This window comes from Castor canadensis, chromosome 18 (genome assembly GCF_047511655.1).
Source record: "Castor canadensis chromosome 18, mCasCan1.hap1v2, whole genome shotgun sequence".
NCBI classification, from domain to species: domain Eukaryota; kingdom Metazoa; phylum Chordata; class Mammalia; order Rodentia; family Castoridae; genus Castor; species Castor canadensis.
The window spans coordinates 28,535,265-28,551,927 of NC_133403.1; the positions used below are offsets into that span (position 1 = coordinate 28,535,265).

Genomic DNA, 16,663 nt, shown 5'->3' on the forward strand with positions numbered 1-16,663 from the left:
TCTGCCAGGCAGAAACAGGGCAGAAGCACAGGCTCTGGGTCACGTAACCCCAAGTCAATGCTCGTTTGAAATAATGTCCACCTCAGAGAGTTGACATGAGAAATAAAGGGATTACAAATGGAGGGCCTGGCACCAAGCACAGGTGCTCAATAGATGAATTCAGTGCATTTGTCCAGACCTCTTCAGAAGAGTCTTGGAGAGTGCAAAAACCAAAAAAAAACAACCCAACTTGAGCTCAATGAAGGGCAGACAAGGCCCTCGTGTGGCCGAAAGTCAACCTGCCTGGAAAAGGAGTCTGTGTAAGTTAAAGAAAACATCCTTTTCTGGTAGCTGGCCTACCAGGTTGCAATGCTTGGGCTGAGGGCGTGCTGTTTGGGCTGTTCGTGGGCCACATCTGATGTGCAGAATTCAGCTCAACTTTCAGAGGATGTTAACTAGACAAGAAATCTCATATTAAAATCACAAGGCAGTGGGGAATTGTGGTGTTGCCACATATAAGGGAGAGACAGGCCCAGTTTGGAGGGCCCCTGAATTACACAGATCACACCGCACAGGACAATTTGACATGGTTCCACCCAGGGTTCTAATTTGAGATTCTGATGGAGGCGCTGGCCTGTGGTGTCCTCCAGACTGGAGGGTGCGGCCTTTGAAGTTCTGTGCTTTCCACCAGAAGTCAGAACATGGAAGTTTTTTTAAACAAAGGAGGTATATTTAAGAGGCAGCCAGCTTGTGCCTGAACAAAAAAGCCACCATTAGAAAAACCAACACATCTTACTTTTGAAGCTTTCAGGATCGTGTTTCCACTACAAAACGGGACTTTCTTTACTGAGATTTGTGATGTGGGTAGTGCAAAATGTGTGCACCTCTGGACAGGAGGAACAGCATTGAACGCGCTATCTGCCCTGAACCAGAGATGAATGTTTTAAACAATTTTAGGGGCACTGTACATGTACAGACAGTTCAGAATAAACCACTTAAATGTCACACCGGTGGAGGACAGAGAACTGACAAGGTTTTTCCCTATGGCTGCTTGACTCATCCCACACCACACAGAACCAGGAGGCTCTCAAAGTTTGGGGGTGTTGGCACCCAGACTGAAGTCAGACACTTGGGCCTAGAAATCTGCATTTTAAAACTCATTCCAAGAGCTCCTCACACATCTGGTTCACAGGGTATAGTGCATTACCTCAGCCAATGTTCCTTGGACTTTAGGATCTCCCAAATCGGTAGTTCCAAAAGGAACCGCGACCCATTCTGAGTTGTCTAGTACACTGCGGTAGCACAGTGACAGTGATAGCCATTTCCTTTCCCTCGCTTCCTAAGGCACTACAGTTCCGAAAAGCTGTTCACGGCCTTTATCGTCTGGTGGTGAAGAAAGCTAGGTATGTCACTGTCCTCTAGCTTTAGACGCCCCAGGGAGCTTTGGGCAGCACTCAAAGCAAAGGATCCAAGAGACAGGCTTACTAGAGAAAAACGTCATCTTCTATTACATTCTTTTATTATTATATACGTACATATGCAGATCTGGCTTATGTACAGTAACCGGCTCTATCAAGTAATCAGACCAAGGCATTCTACTGGTAATCTTCAAAGCAGGTTTAGGAAAAACTAAGTATTTATGAACTTCAGACTCAAAAATTAAGACTTCATGATTGATTTTAGCTCTGAAGCCGCACACAATCCAACATATATACATGAACTGCATTAAGGCAATAAAAGTGAGCTGAAAGAAAGCACAGGATTCACAATAATTCAATGATGTATTTTGCTTGTGTTAGTGTAACAGTGTGCATGGCAAATACTGTGACTATCTCAGAGCTTCTCTGCCGTGTGCGAGGCCTCTGAACATCTAGGTGAGTGCACGGTAGGCAGGGCAGGGGCAGATGGCTGCCATTCTGGATGGCGCATCATCCACAGCTCATTTCTTCTCTGTCTCTCCTTTGGATTCCTGTTTCAGTTTGTAATCAGCCAGGGCAGCCTTGATTGCATCCTCTGCCAGCACTAGAAGGAACAGAACAAAGAGAGACTAAGGTTCTTGATACTGGAGAGACAGTCTCAGGAAGAGACCTTTCTGAGCCAGAGGACACTGTGCTGGGGGAGCAGCTGGCTAGCTGCTTCCTGAGCGCCATGGCTCCTGCAGGTGGCTCTGGGGACTCAGCCTGGGTTCCTGGGCTAGTTCCTTTCACCTTTTCTGTAAAACTAGGCTAGTCCTTTTCCTGCTGGGAAACTAAAAGGATGTCCAGAAAGTGCCTGGCATAGCAGGGATAGAACAGTATCAGTTTCTGTCTGCTCCTGTGAAAGTTTGGACTAAATGCTGAGAGGCTGGGCTTGCTGGCCTATCTTTAGTCATGCTGAACCGTTGCTAGATAGCGCTTATCATGTTATCCTCTTGTCATCCCAAGTTGGAAAGCTTTCATTTAGGAACTGATACTAAAAGTGAGGGAAGGTGAAAGTTGAGAGTGGGAATGACAGCAGAAAGCAAGCAGCAGATAACACAGTTGAAGGCTTTAGTACCCAAGGCCAAACAAAAAAGCACAGGTTTTCCTGGAACCGTGTGAAGATGTTTTCAAGCTCTGACCTTTTTTTCTTCATGAGTACTTAGAATTACAGCTCAAGTTCCCATCCCAGCTCCTGGCTCTTCTCCTGAGCCTTCCTTACCCAGCCAGGAAGTCTATTCTCTGTTGACTTGTTTTAATGCAGCACTGGAGTTAAAGTGGAGTTAAACTCAAGGTTTTTGTTGCTAGGCAAATGCTCTTCCACTGAGCTATAGCACCAGCCCTTTTAGCTTTAGTAATTTTTCAGATAAGGTTTTGCAATTTTGCCTGGGCTGGCCTGGACCGCCATCCTTCTCCTTATGGCCTCCTGTGTGGCTGGGACCACAGCTGTGTGCCACCATACCCAGCTTATTTGTTGAGATGTAGTCTCGGTAACTTTTTGCTTGGGCTAGCCTTGAACCCTGATCCCCCAATCCCTGCCTTCTGAGTAGCTGGGATTACAGACATGAACCACTGTACCTGGCCTCTGGGATGAATTTTAACTAATTAGGTCAGCAAGCCTCCAGCAGTGTGTAAAGGCAAAAGTCCCTGAGAAGGGTTAGCATACAATCTAACACAGCGACTGAACTGGAGAGCCACGTGCAAGTTTACTCTTAGGACCGCGCATAGGGTGTTGCATAGCCAGGCTTTCACTCTCCACTCACAGATGCAGACACCAGCAGTTGACAGCATCTGGCCCAGAAGTGAGGAAATGCATGATGAACGGGGTGATGATGAAGGCTGAGTTTTCTCTTCTATTTGTCCTAACTCTGCTCTAAAGTTATGGGAACAGCAAAGATTCTGAACAAAGAATCTGTTCAGTTTGGCTCTCCTGCTTATTTTGAGACCCTACTTCCACTCTGTAAGAGGAGAGTGGTGGCATCTGCTGAGTGCTCGGGGCCACCTGAGGCTTCCAAACGATGCCATCAAGTCTTAGTGTGGCTCCAGTGCACAGCACCTGGCACAACTCTTAAGAGCCCTTGGCTGTGAGTGTATAGGGCTCTACCCTCAGAAGGCTACAGAGACAGACTCTGTGCGCTCTATTTCACAGGGGCCCCATGACCTACGAGGACCTCGTCACCCATGTGAGTTGACATGACTGCTGAGTGTCCTGCTGGCTGACTCACTGGAGCAGTGCAGTTTCACAGGGGGCAAGCAGAGCTCTTTGGCGATGTCTGTGTTTTTGATGGTCAACGCTTCCTCCACCTGAAGGAAAGAGGAACAGTGTCAGTGAAGCTTTATCTTGAAAGGGCCAGATAGTAAAAAGGAAGGCCAAAGAGACCCTCAGGGTAGGTTGCTGGGGGATGATTTCTGCTTAGTAAATCAAAACGAAGAACTGAGAGTCTTCTCAGGATGCCCACTTGTGCGCCAAAGCTGTAGCTGGGATCGAAAGTATTATTACACACACCTGCAATGTTTGCCTGGGTCAGCAAGAACGGCCAGGACACTTCCGCTAGAGAAGTGTCTGAGGGATCTGCTGGAGGCCAAACCAGTCTTTTTTTTTTTAAAGAAGGTGATTTCCTATGCTTGGGCTCTGGGCTGAGCTGTTTAGACTTGTCCTCTGCCTAAAGTAAACAATCTCTGCAAGAAGATGCCTGAAATCTGGGGACAGCCGCGGGGGATGAGGTGAGGCAGGAGGTCCTTGCCCATGCAGAATGGAGCCCCCAGCATTAAGGAAAGCCAGATTTCCAAATAGCCAGACTCCCAGGCTAGTTGTTGAAAACTCAGCTGTGAGGATCTCAAAGGCTCTCCCCTCATTCTGATCACAATTCAGGGCTCCCTGAAGCATGCATGCCTTGTCTTATTTCCCTTTCCCTGAGGTTAGTCCTTAACCAGGCACCACCTCAGAACCACCTCCTTCCAGAACAGAGTGGGCCTTGTGTTTTCCTGGCCTGCAGGAGCTTGCCAGCCAGAAGTCCCAAGCCACAGGAAGCAGGTGGCATGAGGCCTGGCAAATTGCTTTGCCTAGCACCCCAAGCCTGCTCCTCCATGACTCAGCTTGCTGAAGCAGGTCCCTTGGGGTTGCAAGGATGAGCACCCCATAGGCTGGCTTTTCAGAGCAGTTTTAATGGCAACTGGATTTTAGGAAGTCCAGCTCTTCACAGACTTTCCATGCCCACCACTGCTGGGGAAAAAGACTTTGCTAGAGAAAACGATGGAAAAGATGTTCTGGACTGCCCTTTTTTGCACTCAGAAGGCCTTGCAGACCAGGCACCTGGACCACTGCTCCCATCACTCTGTTTACCCTCACTCACACTTGCGGTATTTTTGATTTTTTATTCCCTTTTTAAATACAGGCTAGCTTATTCCACCACTCTGTAAGCCACCTGGAATCGTTCCTGAAACAGGATGGGAGGAAATAAACAAGAAAATAACTATTATACGTCACCCCGACCCTCCACAGGACTCAGACTCCTGAGAAACTTAAGAACATTAGTGACTCTAGAGAAGGCCAAAGATTCCTTTTGCAACTATATTTTGTTAGAGGGACAGGCAAAGAGCATTTTTCGATGCAATTGACAAAACACCACCCAACTTTCTGAACAAATAAAAATGATCAATAAAAACCCCAAATAACTTAACAAAATGGTCCATAATCATAACTCCCAATGGAGAAATGTAATCAATATCAATTAATTTCTCCCTGAGAAATTAAAACAGATTTTTTGAAAGAAATCTTTTTTTTTTTTTTTTTTTTTGATTCACTAGGCCTTTTGGAGAGCCAGGGTAGCAGAGAATGTGACTTAATTCTATCAAATTTGCAAGCAACCTTACCGTCTTCCCTTTCACCCATTCAGTGGCTAATGAGCTGGAGGCAATTGCAGAACCACAGCCAAATGTTTTAAACCTGGCATCCACAATCTTCCCCTTTTCATCTACTTGAATCTAGAAAAGAGACAGGAGTTCAGTTGGGATTTCTGGGGCTGCCCTCTAGAACCCAAGAGATGGGGGCCCTGGGAGGCCTTCCTCACGAGCTCTGGGATTACTGTCCACACTGGAAATTATGCTAGTAACTACTACTGACTTCACATTCTTTTAAAGCACTCAGCCATGAAAAGTGAAACTTAGGAACAACTGTATAGGGCTAGCTGGTAAAGATAAGCTGGAAAATGACTTCCCTGCACTGTAGTTTTATTTTGTTTGCAACCCTAGCCTGCTGTTTGGTTATGAATTCCTGTTTGAGGAAGTCTACTCACAGATGCCAGGGCAGTCTGCCTCCTTAAGACACTGGGAGAGCCTGCAACCAAGGTCTTGGGTTAATACTTTGCCTTGGGTGCCAGATACACTTAGGTTCCCTCCTGCCTCAATTCTGTGTTTCAGGATAGGTGTGAAGATCTCTGTGAGCTGCCACACACTATGAAGGAGACTGAGGATAAAGATATGGTTTACCCACTACCTTTGTGTCACTTCCAGGCTGGGGAGAGGTTTGTTTTGGTGCACTTTCCATCTCACTGGGCAGTGCTAGCTCACTGCAGTTTTCCTTTGCTCAGCAAAATTCACAAAATCTTCAACCCAGCTGAAGGTGGAAATTTAAACTGGTACTGCTCTAGTCATTTACAACAGACTCATCCCTGCTCACAGCAGTAAAGATGGAGCTCATGTGGAATGCCTTCTGTGCCAATGCTTTGCCAATATGAAGCACTCTGTAAGCAAAGGGATTGAGGTTATCACTGTCACACGTGAGCCACTTGGTACCTGTAATTTCATGACATCGCCACATGCTGGAGCACCCACCAATCCAGTTCCAACATTTTTAGATGTCTTGTCAAGGGACCCCACATTTCTGGGATTTTCATAATGATCCACGACCTGAAATGACAAGGTTAAGAGAAATCACGATCACTTTACTGGTACTGGTTTCCCCTGAAGTCAGCACCCTGCACCTGGCGGAGTAGGAATACTCACGTCAAGAGTACCATTTATCTCTGGCGGTACTGGGGTTTGAACTCAGGGCCTCAAGCTGGAAGAGCACCATGTGTGACTCCAACTCTTTTTGTACCTCCCCTCTAACCACCTTCAGAGAATGGAGATTCTATCTGAGATACTGGCAAAAAGACAGTGGTAATGTCTTAGATCCATAGGGTTTTCAACCACACGAAATCACTTGACTTTTACACAACCACATCACCAAGATCTGGGCTCAAAAACCATTTGTGGTAGTTCCACATAAAGTAATCCTCAAACAAGAAAGATTCTTTAACACTATGGCCCTGGAAATGGACGGCTTTCCCAAAGCCTCAACGTGACTGCTTCAGAGGAACAATGCTATGGAATAAATCTGTGTCTATTAAAATAAAAACAGCCCTGAAATCATCACGGCGCAGCAGCACCCCCTGGTGTTGAAAGGTTGTAACCCACTTCCTTAGCGCTGTAAATAAAGGTCAACAAAACATTCCCCGTGTGGGGGAGTGAAGTCCTTGGCTTTTAAAAGGCAAGCCTAACTATTAAACACTCACCAGAATAGGCACCCGCAAGTCTTTGCTAACCTTGAGGTTTACCAGTTAACAGTAAGCACCCAGATCTTCTAGTCGTCCCCCACTTCCCATACGACCACCGATTTTGATCCTAAATCCCAGGGACCCACAAGATAATCTACAATCTGAACTTTTTTGCATGATTGGCAACATTCTTTAGTTGTTGCCCAAATGTATCTATCTCACGTCCTGGGCGCTCTACGCCCCAGAAGGCAAGGGGCCACAAACTGCGCATCTATCCCTCCTGCCGTCCGCCAAAACCCACAACTGTGCTTGCAGGCTCCGCGCCTGACTCCTTTGGGAACCATCGCACCCCCTACACCCGCTCCGCGTGTTGGGCCTATGTGCCAGGAACCCCGCCCAGGGCTCCACACACGTTACCTCTTGCAGGGGACATCTGGGGTCACAGGTCCAGCGAGGGGCCGTGACTTGTCCACGGTCACTAAGCAGTGACCGGGCTGACGCCGGAGCCCCCCAGCTCAGTGAAAGTCCTAACAGAACCTAACATTCCGGACTGTCGACAAGTTTGAACTAGGGACGCACGAAGTGGCGGACAGCGGCGGGCGCACTAGAATTCACCGCCCGATCATCGGTAGCTGTTGTTCGGGTACAGCTGCCGTGGGTATCGCTGGAGGCTGGGGAAGGTAAATCGAGGCAGAGAAGTGGGGGCGGGCCGCCTCTCCCAGCCCAGGGACCTGCCTGGAGCCTGGTCCCTTCGCTGTCCGTGCAACCGCTTTGCCCGCTCCTACCTTCTTGTGATAGAGCCGGGCCGGAGCTGACAGCTCCCGGGCGGGCAGGCGGGGGCTCCGCAGCAGCAGCGCGGACGCCGCCCGCCTCAGACAGCCAGCTCCAGCCGCCGCCATCTTGCCGGCCTGCCAGAGGCGCCGAGGGGCGGGGCGCGCTGTCGAGTCGCTCTGACGTCACCGCGGCTTCGCGCCTGCGCTCTTCAGCTCCAAGCACGTGTCTCCCTCTTGGCCCCGCCTTGGCCACGCCCCTTGGGGGCGCGGACGGGTGCGGAGCGGGAAGGTCTGAAGTCGCGCAGGGCCGGATTCTGCGTAGGAATTCTCAGGCTAATGGAGTGCAGGACTCAAGTTCACGTTCAAAGGCTCGCAGCTGGAATGCAGTGCAGGGGACTACTCAGGCCGCCTTTCCTAACCTTACATTGCAAAGGCCGCTTTTCCTAACCTTTTTTTGAAGCGAAGGAAGCTGACCTGAAGACCTGCCCAAGGTCTCTCAGAGAATTAGGTTCATTTGGGATTAGAATTTGAATAATCCTGGGTTAAACTGTTGGTTCTGGCTTTGTAGCCTTAGACGAAGGACGTCGACTCGCTAAGATTCCTTCTTTTCTTTTGTACTAAGTTAAGGACAGTGCTTTCATCCATAGAGCAAATTAATACGTGTTGACTACCACTGTGTCTAAGGTGCTCTACTGGACCCTGGGACGCCTACGGAAAGTGAACCAGACATAATTCCTGCCTCATTAATCCTGCTAATGAGGGAGAAAGGGAGAAAACAGAAAAATATCCCAATACTTTCCTACCTCAAAAATGGGAAGCTTAATTAAGGGACACAAAACACCATGCCCTGATTTTTAAGAAATACGTTTTTGTCTATTTTTGTATAAAACAATAGCAAACGGTTACCATTTTTATGATGGGTTGTTTCTAAAGCAATGCTTATTATAATTTATTAATATTGGCTTGCCGAATATGAGTTTATAAAATCGGAAAATTCACGTGTAAACATCCAAGTAGGTTAAATATAGGGAGTCCATCAGAAAATAGATCTTTTTCTCATGAATAGTACAGACGGTCCTTTTCCGAGGACTTGGAGTTTTCCTCTGTATTGCTCGGTTGCTGGGAAACTGAACCACGCTCCAGGGCCGAGTAGGTGTTAAAGCATTATTCCAAAAAAAAAAAAAAAATCCTCTTTGACCTTCTCAAGATGGCGTGAAGCCCTCCACTGCAGGCATCACGCTCACTCCATGACTTCCTCTATGGCCTCCACTTCCTGCCCAAAGACCCAACTGCTGTCCGACGTTGTGACGGAACACATGCTATGTTGACGGGTTTTTTTCTTTGATAGAGGTCTTTCGAAGTATATAAAAATATTATAAATTGCGTGTATTTGGTGATTTTCCCATCATCCAACTCTCCCAACTTCCCTTCCGCTGGCAAGAAAGCGGGATTTTGATCAGGCGCGCGCCTTGGACAGCCCTATTTCAGCGGGTCTTAGGCGGCGGGGGGGAAAGACCTGAGAGTCACTGGAAGCGCAAGATGGCGACCGCGGCCGCAGCCTCGGCTTCCGAGTCGGAGGCTGAGCCCAAGGCGGGGCCCAAAACTGAGGAAGAGGTGGATGAAGTTAAGACGGCTAGGACGAGGAGGAAGATGTTGACCCTCGAGTTAGGGTGGGACCAACAGGAGGAAGGTGTGAGCGAGAGCGACGGGGATGAGGAGTACGCCATAGCTTCCTCCGCCGAGAATTCCCCCGGGGAGTACGAGTGGGAGTACGACGAGGAGGAGGAGAAAAACCAGCTGGAGATCGAGCGTCTGGAGGAGCAGGTGCGCCTGGGGGTGGACGACGGGCGCCTTCCCTAAGGTCCCCAGGCTCTGGCCCGCCTCCGTGCTCCTCCGCGGCAGTGATGAAGCCGCCGGAGTCGCCCGCCCGCTGTCACCCACGGGGCTCCTGTCACCGGGCGCTAGGGCCCGCCTGGGCTCTTCCAGCGCTGGCCCGTAGAATCCTTGCCGACCCCGGGAGGGAGGTGGTGTTACACTCCTGCAAGTGCGATCCGACCCAGACCTCCCCAACAGCACGGTTAAACCATGTCCCGACAGTCGAAGGAAAATCCCATTCGTAAGAGACTCACTTTCTTGTAGGGATAACGGCGATGATGGAATGTGATGTAGCAGGAAAGGTACTGACCCAGGCGGTGGTGGAAATGGAAAGATAGACGTTTCCGCGTCTGAGAGTTAAGGCCCTCATTCTCTTCCTACGATTCCATTCATCCTAGGGCGAATTTCTTAACTTCTTTGAGCCTTGGCGTACATCGGGAGCTACAGTTCCCACATGATAGAATTCATGATAACTACAAAGCTGTACTTGGTACCTAGTAGTGATGTGATTTCTGATCCATAACTTACGGGGTGGCGATACCTTCTGTATAAATAACCCAGGGTCCTAGCAGGAAGCAGTTGGCAAAAACTCAAATGAGGATTAATTGAGCAAATACCAATAAAGGGATGACTGTGATTAAAAAGCGTGGGCAGGAGAACCAGGAGTGAAGGTCCAACTACTAACCTTAGGCAGGAAGGGAGAAAGGAGATGAATGGCAAGTGCGGGGGGCACCTGAGAGCTGCTGAGGGATTGGGGAAGAGTCTCTGCCCTCCCTCCTGCTTTCCTCCGTCCAGACTTCTGTGCCTCCCTCTGGGCAAACACATCTCCAAGCCGGAGAGCCAGAGCCCAAATGTCTACCCTGGGAGCACAGAACAGGGAGGAGAGTGGAGTAGATTTGGAGCTGTTGGCCTGAAAGAGATTGGGCACATTCTCTCTCTCTCTCTTTCTCTCTGTCTCTCTCTCTGTCCTTCCACTGTCTCTTATCTCTCGATGGGATTGGGGTTTGAACTCAAGGCGTGGTGCTTGAAAAGCAGGTGTTCTACGACTTGAGCCACACTTCCAATGCCACAGTCTCATTTTACAGATGAGGAAACAGGCTCAGAAGAAGCCATGACGTCCTTTGTCCTTTCCTTAAAGTCATTCAAAATGGAATTTGAACCCTTTAAAGTTATCTGTGGGCCAGACACCACATTCACCATGCAACTTGTGGCTACCCCAGCTTACTCACATAACCTTGCTGTCACTTTTCATAATGTCCCCTCTGGCATGGGTCTTTTTGTTCAGCTAGGAAATGATACCCACTGGTAGAGTTTGTCCCTTGTCATCACTCTGATTGTCAAAGGAGCCAGTTGGGGCAGGCAGGTGGTTAGTTTCTCCTTTTTATAAGTGCTGATCATTTAGTCTTATTTAGCAAATACTGTGCGGTATGGCATGTCAGACTGATGTGTCTCTGCCCTTTATTGAACTGTTTCGTTAGGCTGCTAGCCTGGACCTTTCCGTGAGCATACTGTTTACTGACTTGGAGGAAATGGGGTCACCTGTCTTAGAGGGGAAGGGAGGCTGGAAGCAGAGGGGTTCCGTCCTTGGTGAGAGGCCTCAACTTCCTGTAGGGGGCGGGTCAGAGCAGAGGTCTCCTAACTGTGGGCGCCCTGCCCCGCCCCAGCTCACTGAGGGTGGGATGGAGCTCAGAAGGTGTCTACACAGGATAGAATCTGTCAAGTGATGGAGACTCTTTGCCGTATTCTGTTTGTCCTGGGGTCTAGATAGCGGCTTTCCCGTTTTTCTCACCCTCCCTCCCACTTTATTCTAACCCCTCAGCCTCTCCTCCTGCTGTAACTACACTTAGGGTAGTTACAAGTAGGCCTGTGAAGAATGTGATACTAGGGTTTGAACTCAGGGCCTCATGCTTGCTTTGTCTCTACACTTGAGTCATGCCTTCAGCCATTTTTTGCTTTGGTTATTTTTCCTATAGAGTCTTGAGTTTTTGCCTGGGGGTTGGGCTTTAACAGCCATCCTCCTACCTCCATCTTCTGTGTAGCTAGGACCACAGGCAAGTATCACCACACCAAGCTTATTTGTTGAGATGGGGTCTTGTTAACTTTTTGTCCTGGCTGGCTTTGAACCATGATCCTGTAACTCTTCTCCAGCTGGGTTTACAAGTGTGAGCCACTGTGCCTGGCTGAAATGTCTCTCGTGAACCCAGTTCAGTATGCATTTAATACGAATACATTTAGAGTACTTCTTCGTAATTCCATGTAAATATCTTCATTTGGCTAAAAAGTCAGGAGTTTGGACCAGAAGCCACCCTAGAGGCAGTTTCTCCACATTAGTGACTTTTATGCCTTTTTCTCCTGCTGCCTTACACTCCGTACTCATGGGAAGGCACTTGTATAGGTATTTCTGACACTAGCTAGCAAGGACTCTTCCACTACTGTTTGTGTCAGAAAAACACATTTGGACTCAGGTGCATGGACAGAGGTGACAACTGTGAATGTTCTTTAATGAAGAAATGAAGAAAGCATGCCTTTCATCAACTGTACTTTTTAAATTTGTATCTTTTCCATTTTATTAGGATATATTTATTGTGACATTTCTGAATAGCCTTACCATCAACTATACTTTAACTTTTTTATTTGAGACATTGTCTTACTATGTAGCCCAGCTGGCTCCAAACTCATGATCCTCCTGCTTCAGCCTCCTGAGTGCTGGGATTACTGCCATGCGCCACCACGCCTAGCTTAAGTGCTGTTATTTTGTATGTCATGCTTGACACCTGATTTTGAAAGTATGTCATGATAACCCACATGAGATCCAGAGCTTTGCTCCATCACTCCCATAGCACCAATGAGGAAAGTTGAGAGTGGGGAGGGCTTCGATAAGTTGTCTCCTGACCTGGGCCAGTGCTTTGCAACCCATCATGTGCTCATCGGATGGGTTTGGCTTGTCACATTTTGTGAATCATGAGCAGGAGAACATCACTAAAAGTTTTAGAGCTTTTTTCCTAATTACTGAGCATGTTCTTATGGTTACTCATTCTTTATTCATCTTTTCTAGTTCCCCTATATAGAAGAATTTCACTAAGTACTGTTTTTCAAACTAGGGTCACAGTATGGGTCATGGACTTATTTCATCAGGTAGCAACCAGTGCCACCACAGTTGTGTACTTTTCATCCACATGTGGCTGTTTCTTGGCTCTGTTTCCTATTCCGTTGGTCAGTTTGTCTTATCTTGTGCCAGTTCCATAAGTCCAACTTCTTATTCCTGAGGCCCCATATCTTACAGGACAAATCCTCCTACCTGATTTTTTTTTTTTTTTTTGGTGGTACTGGGTTTGAATTCAGGTCTTCAGGCTTGTTAGGCAGACACTCTACTTCTTGAGCTACTACTTCTTCTAGTCCTTTTTGCTCTGGTTATTTTATAGATAGGGTCTTGCGTTTTGCCCATGTGGACCTGGACCACAGTGCTTCTATTTTGTGCTTCTGCCATAGCTGGGATGACTGTTATGCACCACCACACCCAGCTTTTTTCTATTGAGATGGGGTCTTATGACCTTTTTGTTGTTATTTTTTTGCCTGAGCTGGCCTGGAACCATGATCCTCCTGATCTCAGCCTCCCACATAGCTTGGTATGAGAGCCATGTGCCTCTGTGTCCAGCTGTTGGTTGAAATGGTGTCTCTTGAGCTGTTGGCTTGGGTTGATGTCTAACAGTGATCTTCCTGATCCCAGCGTCCCAAGTAGCTAGGTGTGAGCCACTGGCGCCTGGCAGCCTTCACCTATGAAAGACATTTGAGCTGCTTGTTGCTAGGGCCAACACTACTATGACCATCATGTGCAGGTGTGGGTGAATGAGCTTTTCTCTGTCTCTGGGCACATGGCCAAGAGTGCACTTGCCAGGTGTGGAGATGGTAGTAGTGTGTTGAATTTCCATACTGTTTTCAGATGTTACCTTCCTACAAGCAGTGTCTGAGGTATGAGTGGTCCAGTGTTTTTGCCATCATCACTAGCTTTTGGTGTTGTCTCTGTTTTTTATTTTAGCCATTCTCAAAGCTGTGTAACGACATTGTGGTTTTAATTTGCATTTCCTTGCTGGCTAATAGTGTTGAATACCTGTTTATGTGTGCCTGTTTGCCATCTGTGTGTCCTCCTTGGTAAAATGTTTTATTTTTTAATTGGAGTTTTTTTATGATTGAATTCAGAATTACATCTTTTAGCTATTAGTCTTTGGTTAGCTTGCAAGTTATTTTTCCCATGCTGTAGCTAGGTTTTTCATCCTCTTAGGGCCTTTTATAAGAACAAAAGTTTTAATTTTAAAGAGGTCCAATTTAATCATTTTTTCCTTTTGTTAATTATGATTTTGGTATCAAGGAATTCTACCTAACTGTTGTTCCTGAAGATTTTCTCCAATGTGTTTTCTGGATATTTGATAGTTTTATGTTTATCCTTAAACCTGTAAAGCATTTGGAGTTACTTTTTGTGTAAGATGTGATGTTTAAGTCAAGGTTTATTAACTTTTTTTTTTGGTGGGACTGGGATTTAAACTCAGGGCTTCATGCATGCGTAGCAGGTGCTCTACCACTTGAGCACACCTTCAGTTCACTTTGCTCTGGTTATTTTTGAGATGGGTCTCTTGAACTATTTGCCCAGCTAGCCTTGAAAGGTAATCCTCCCATCTCAGCCTCCCAAGTAGCTAGGATTACAGGTGTGAGCTACTGGTATCCAGCTAGATCAGGTTTATTTATTTATTCTCTCCCTCTCCCTCTTCTATTCCCACTGCCACTCATCCCAGTGTGTAATCCAGGCTGGCCTTGAACACGAGATCCTCCTGCCTCCGCCTCCCTAGTGTTGGAATTACAGGCATATGCAACCATGCCTAGCTGCTTTTTGCCTGTAGATACCCTGTTGCTCCAGCATCATTTGTTGAAAAGGCCCTTAGCTTCCCTGAAATACATTTGCATTTTAGTCAACTATTTTTGCATATGTATATGGGTCTATTACTAGGTTTTATTTTCTTCCATTTGTCTTTATCTAATATTCTGCCAATTTCACACTATCTCGATCATTGTAGCTATATTGTAGGTGTTGATATCAGGTAGAATGATCCTTACCACTTTCCTTTTTAGAGACTTATTCTAAGACCTGTGCTATTCCATGTAAATTTTAGAATAAACTTGTCTACATCTGCAAAAAGTTCTTGTTGGGATTATGATAGGAGTTTTATTAAAGTAATTCAATTTGGGGAGAATTTACGTCTTTCCTTTTTTTCTTTTTTTGGCAGTGCTAGGGTTGAACTCAGGGCCTCATGCTTGCTAGATAGGTACTCTGTGACTTGAGCCACTCTGCCAGCCCTTCTTTCCTATTCTTTTGTGGTAATTTTGTATCTAAGTATTTGATGTTTTTGAAGTGATTGTAAGTAGTACTGTGTTTTTAATTTTGGCCTTTATATGTTCAATATGTTTTGTATATTGATCTTGCGTTCTGTGACCTTGCTTACCTCATTCTAGGCAGTTTTTAATTTTTGTTTTGATTCCTTGGGATTTTTTATATATACAGTCATGTCATCTACGTATCAGTCAGTTTTATTTCTCCCTTTCTAATCTCTGTGCTTTTTTTCCTTTTGCTTGTCTTACTGAACAGGTTTCAACTTCTAGAACTCTGTTGAAGAGGACTGGTGAGGGTCCCGATTTTAGGAGGAAAGTAGTCAGCTTTTTCTCATATGAATGATGTTAGCTGTAGGTTTGGAACAGATGCTTGTTATTAGGTTGAGGTAGTTCCCCTCTATTCCTAACTTGCTGAGAGTTTTTATCATGAGTGCTTGTTAGGTTTTGTCCAATGTGTTTTCTGCATCCACTGATAGCACGATTTTTCTTTTTCAGCCTGCTGCTATAGTGGATTAAAGTGATTAATTTTCTTATATTGAATTAGTCTTGCATATCTGGAACAAATCTCACTTGTTTTTATACATTGATATACTGGGTTTAGTTCTTTTAAGTCTCCCTCTGCTCTGTCGCAGCTGCATCCTATTTATTTTGATTTGCTGTATTTTCATTCTGTGTAGTTTTAAATTTACTTTGCAACACTCCCTTTGACCTGTAGATTATTTAGAAGTGGCATTGCTTAATTTCCAAGTGTTTATAGATTTTCCTGTTATTGGCTTCTAGTTTGAGTCCAGTGTGGACAGAACATCTTTGTATGATTTCGTTTCTTTTCATTTTGTTCAGGTTTGCTTTATAGCCTAGGATGTGGTCTTGTTGAATGCTCCATGGTCACTTGAGAAAATATGTATTGTGGTGTTGTTAGGTGGAATGTTCTGTTTTTAAAATTAGATCGTGTTTGGGTTTGGGCTCTATATTCTTGCTAAATTTTCTGTCTAGTAGTTGCTGGAAGAAGGATGTCTAGTCCTCAAATAAAATTGTGGGTATGTCTTTCTTCTTTCAGCTCTGTCAGCTTGTACTTCCTGAATTATGAGGTGTCAAAATTGTTTAGGATTGTGATGTCTTGGTAGATTGCTTCTTTTATCATTATGTGATTCTCTTTTGTCTTTGCTAATTTTCTTTGCTTTGAAGTCCACTTTATGTGATATTAATATATCTGTCTTGACTTATTTTAATCCATGCTTGCACTTATGTCTTTGCTTGTCCTTTTACTTTGAATCTGTATCTTTGATTTTTTTTCTTTTGGTGGGACTGGGGTTTGAACTCAGGGCTTCACACTTGCAAAGCAGGCACTCTTCCACTGAGCCACACCTTCAGTCCATTTTGCTGTGGTTATTTTGAAGATGAGGTCTCTTGAACTATTTGCCCCAGACTGGTCTCAAACTGTGATCCTCCAGTCTCAGCCTCTCAAGTATCTAGGATTATAGGTGTCTTTGAATTTGAGGTGAGTTTCATGTGATCAGTATGCAGTTAGGTTTTATTTTTATCTATTCTGCCTTGTAATTAGTATGTAGACTGTTTACATTTAACTTAAGTATCCATATGGTTGGTGTTATTCTCTGTTTCCTTTGTTTCTCATTCTTCTGTTTTTTCTTCTCTTGGCTTCCTG

The 16,663-nt window shown here is 45.9% G+C and overlaps 2 protein-coding genes across 3 annotated transcripts in view; one reads left to right on the forward strand and one right to left on the reverse strand.

Annotated features, from left to right (window-relative positions):
* Positions 1-1,476: 1,476 nt before the first annotated feature.
* Positions 1,477-7,918, reverse strand: Iscu (iron-sulfur cluster assembly enzyme). Its single transcript, XM_020167100.2, has 5 exons — positions 7,759-7,918; positions 6,231-6,344; positions 5,310-5,420; positions 3,662-3,740; positions 1,477-2,001 (listed from the first exon to the last, which is right to left on the reverse strand). Exons 1-5 carry the CDS (start codon positions 7,870-7,872, stop codon positions 1,919-1,921), a joined length of 501 nt encoding a protein of 166 aa, XP_020022689.1. The 5' UTR covers positions 7,873-7,918; the 3' UTR covers positions 1,477-1,918.
* A 1,329-nt stretch (positions 7,919-9,247) lies between these two features.
* The window catches only part of Sart3 (spliceosome associated factor 3, U4/U6 recycling protein), a 42,399-nt gene continuing 34,983 nt past the window's right edge, over positions 9,248-16,663 (forward strand). For both annotated transcript variants that reach the window (XM_074061205.1, XM_020167102.2), the window contains exon 1: positions 9,248-9,570. In XM_074061205.1, coding sequence (XP_073917306.1) covers positions 9,286-9,570 — 285 coding nt within the window. In that variant the 5' untranslated portion in view covers positions 9,248-9,285. The remainder of the gene's footprint in view (positions 9,571-16,663) is intronic.

Bases quoted from the DNA above. Each gene is read 5' to 3' on its own strand.
- Iscu (XM_020167100.2), bottom strand. From the start codon at position 7,872: ATGGCGGCGGCTGGAGCTGGCTGTCTGAGGCGGGCGGCGTCCGCGCTG. The intron at 6,345-7,758 runs GTAGGAGCGGGC...TTGTCATTTCAG, and splicing joins CCCGGCTCTATCACAAGAAG to GTCGTGGATCATTATGAAAA. The intron at 5,421-6,230 runs GTACCAAGTGGC...TCTCTTTTCTAG, and splicing joins GCGATGTCATGAAATTACAG to ATTCAAGTAGATGAAAAGGG.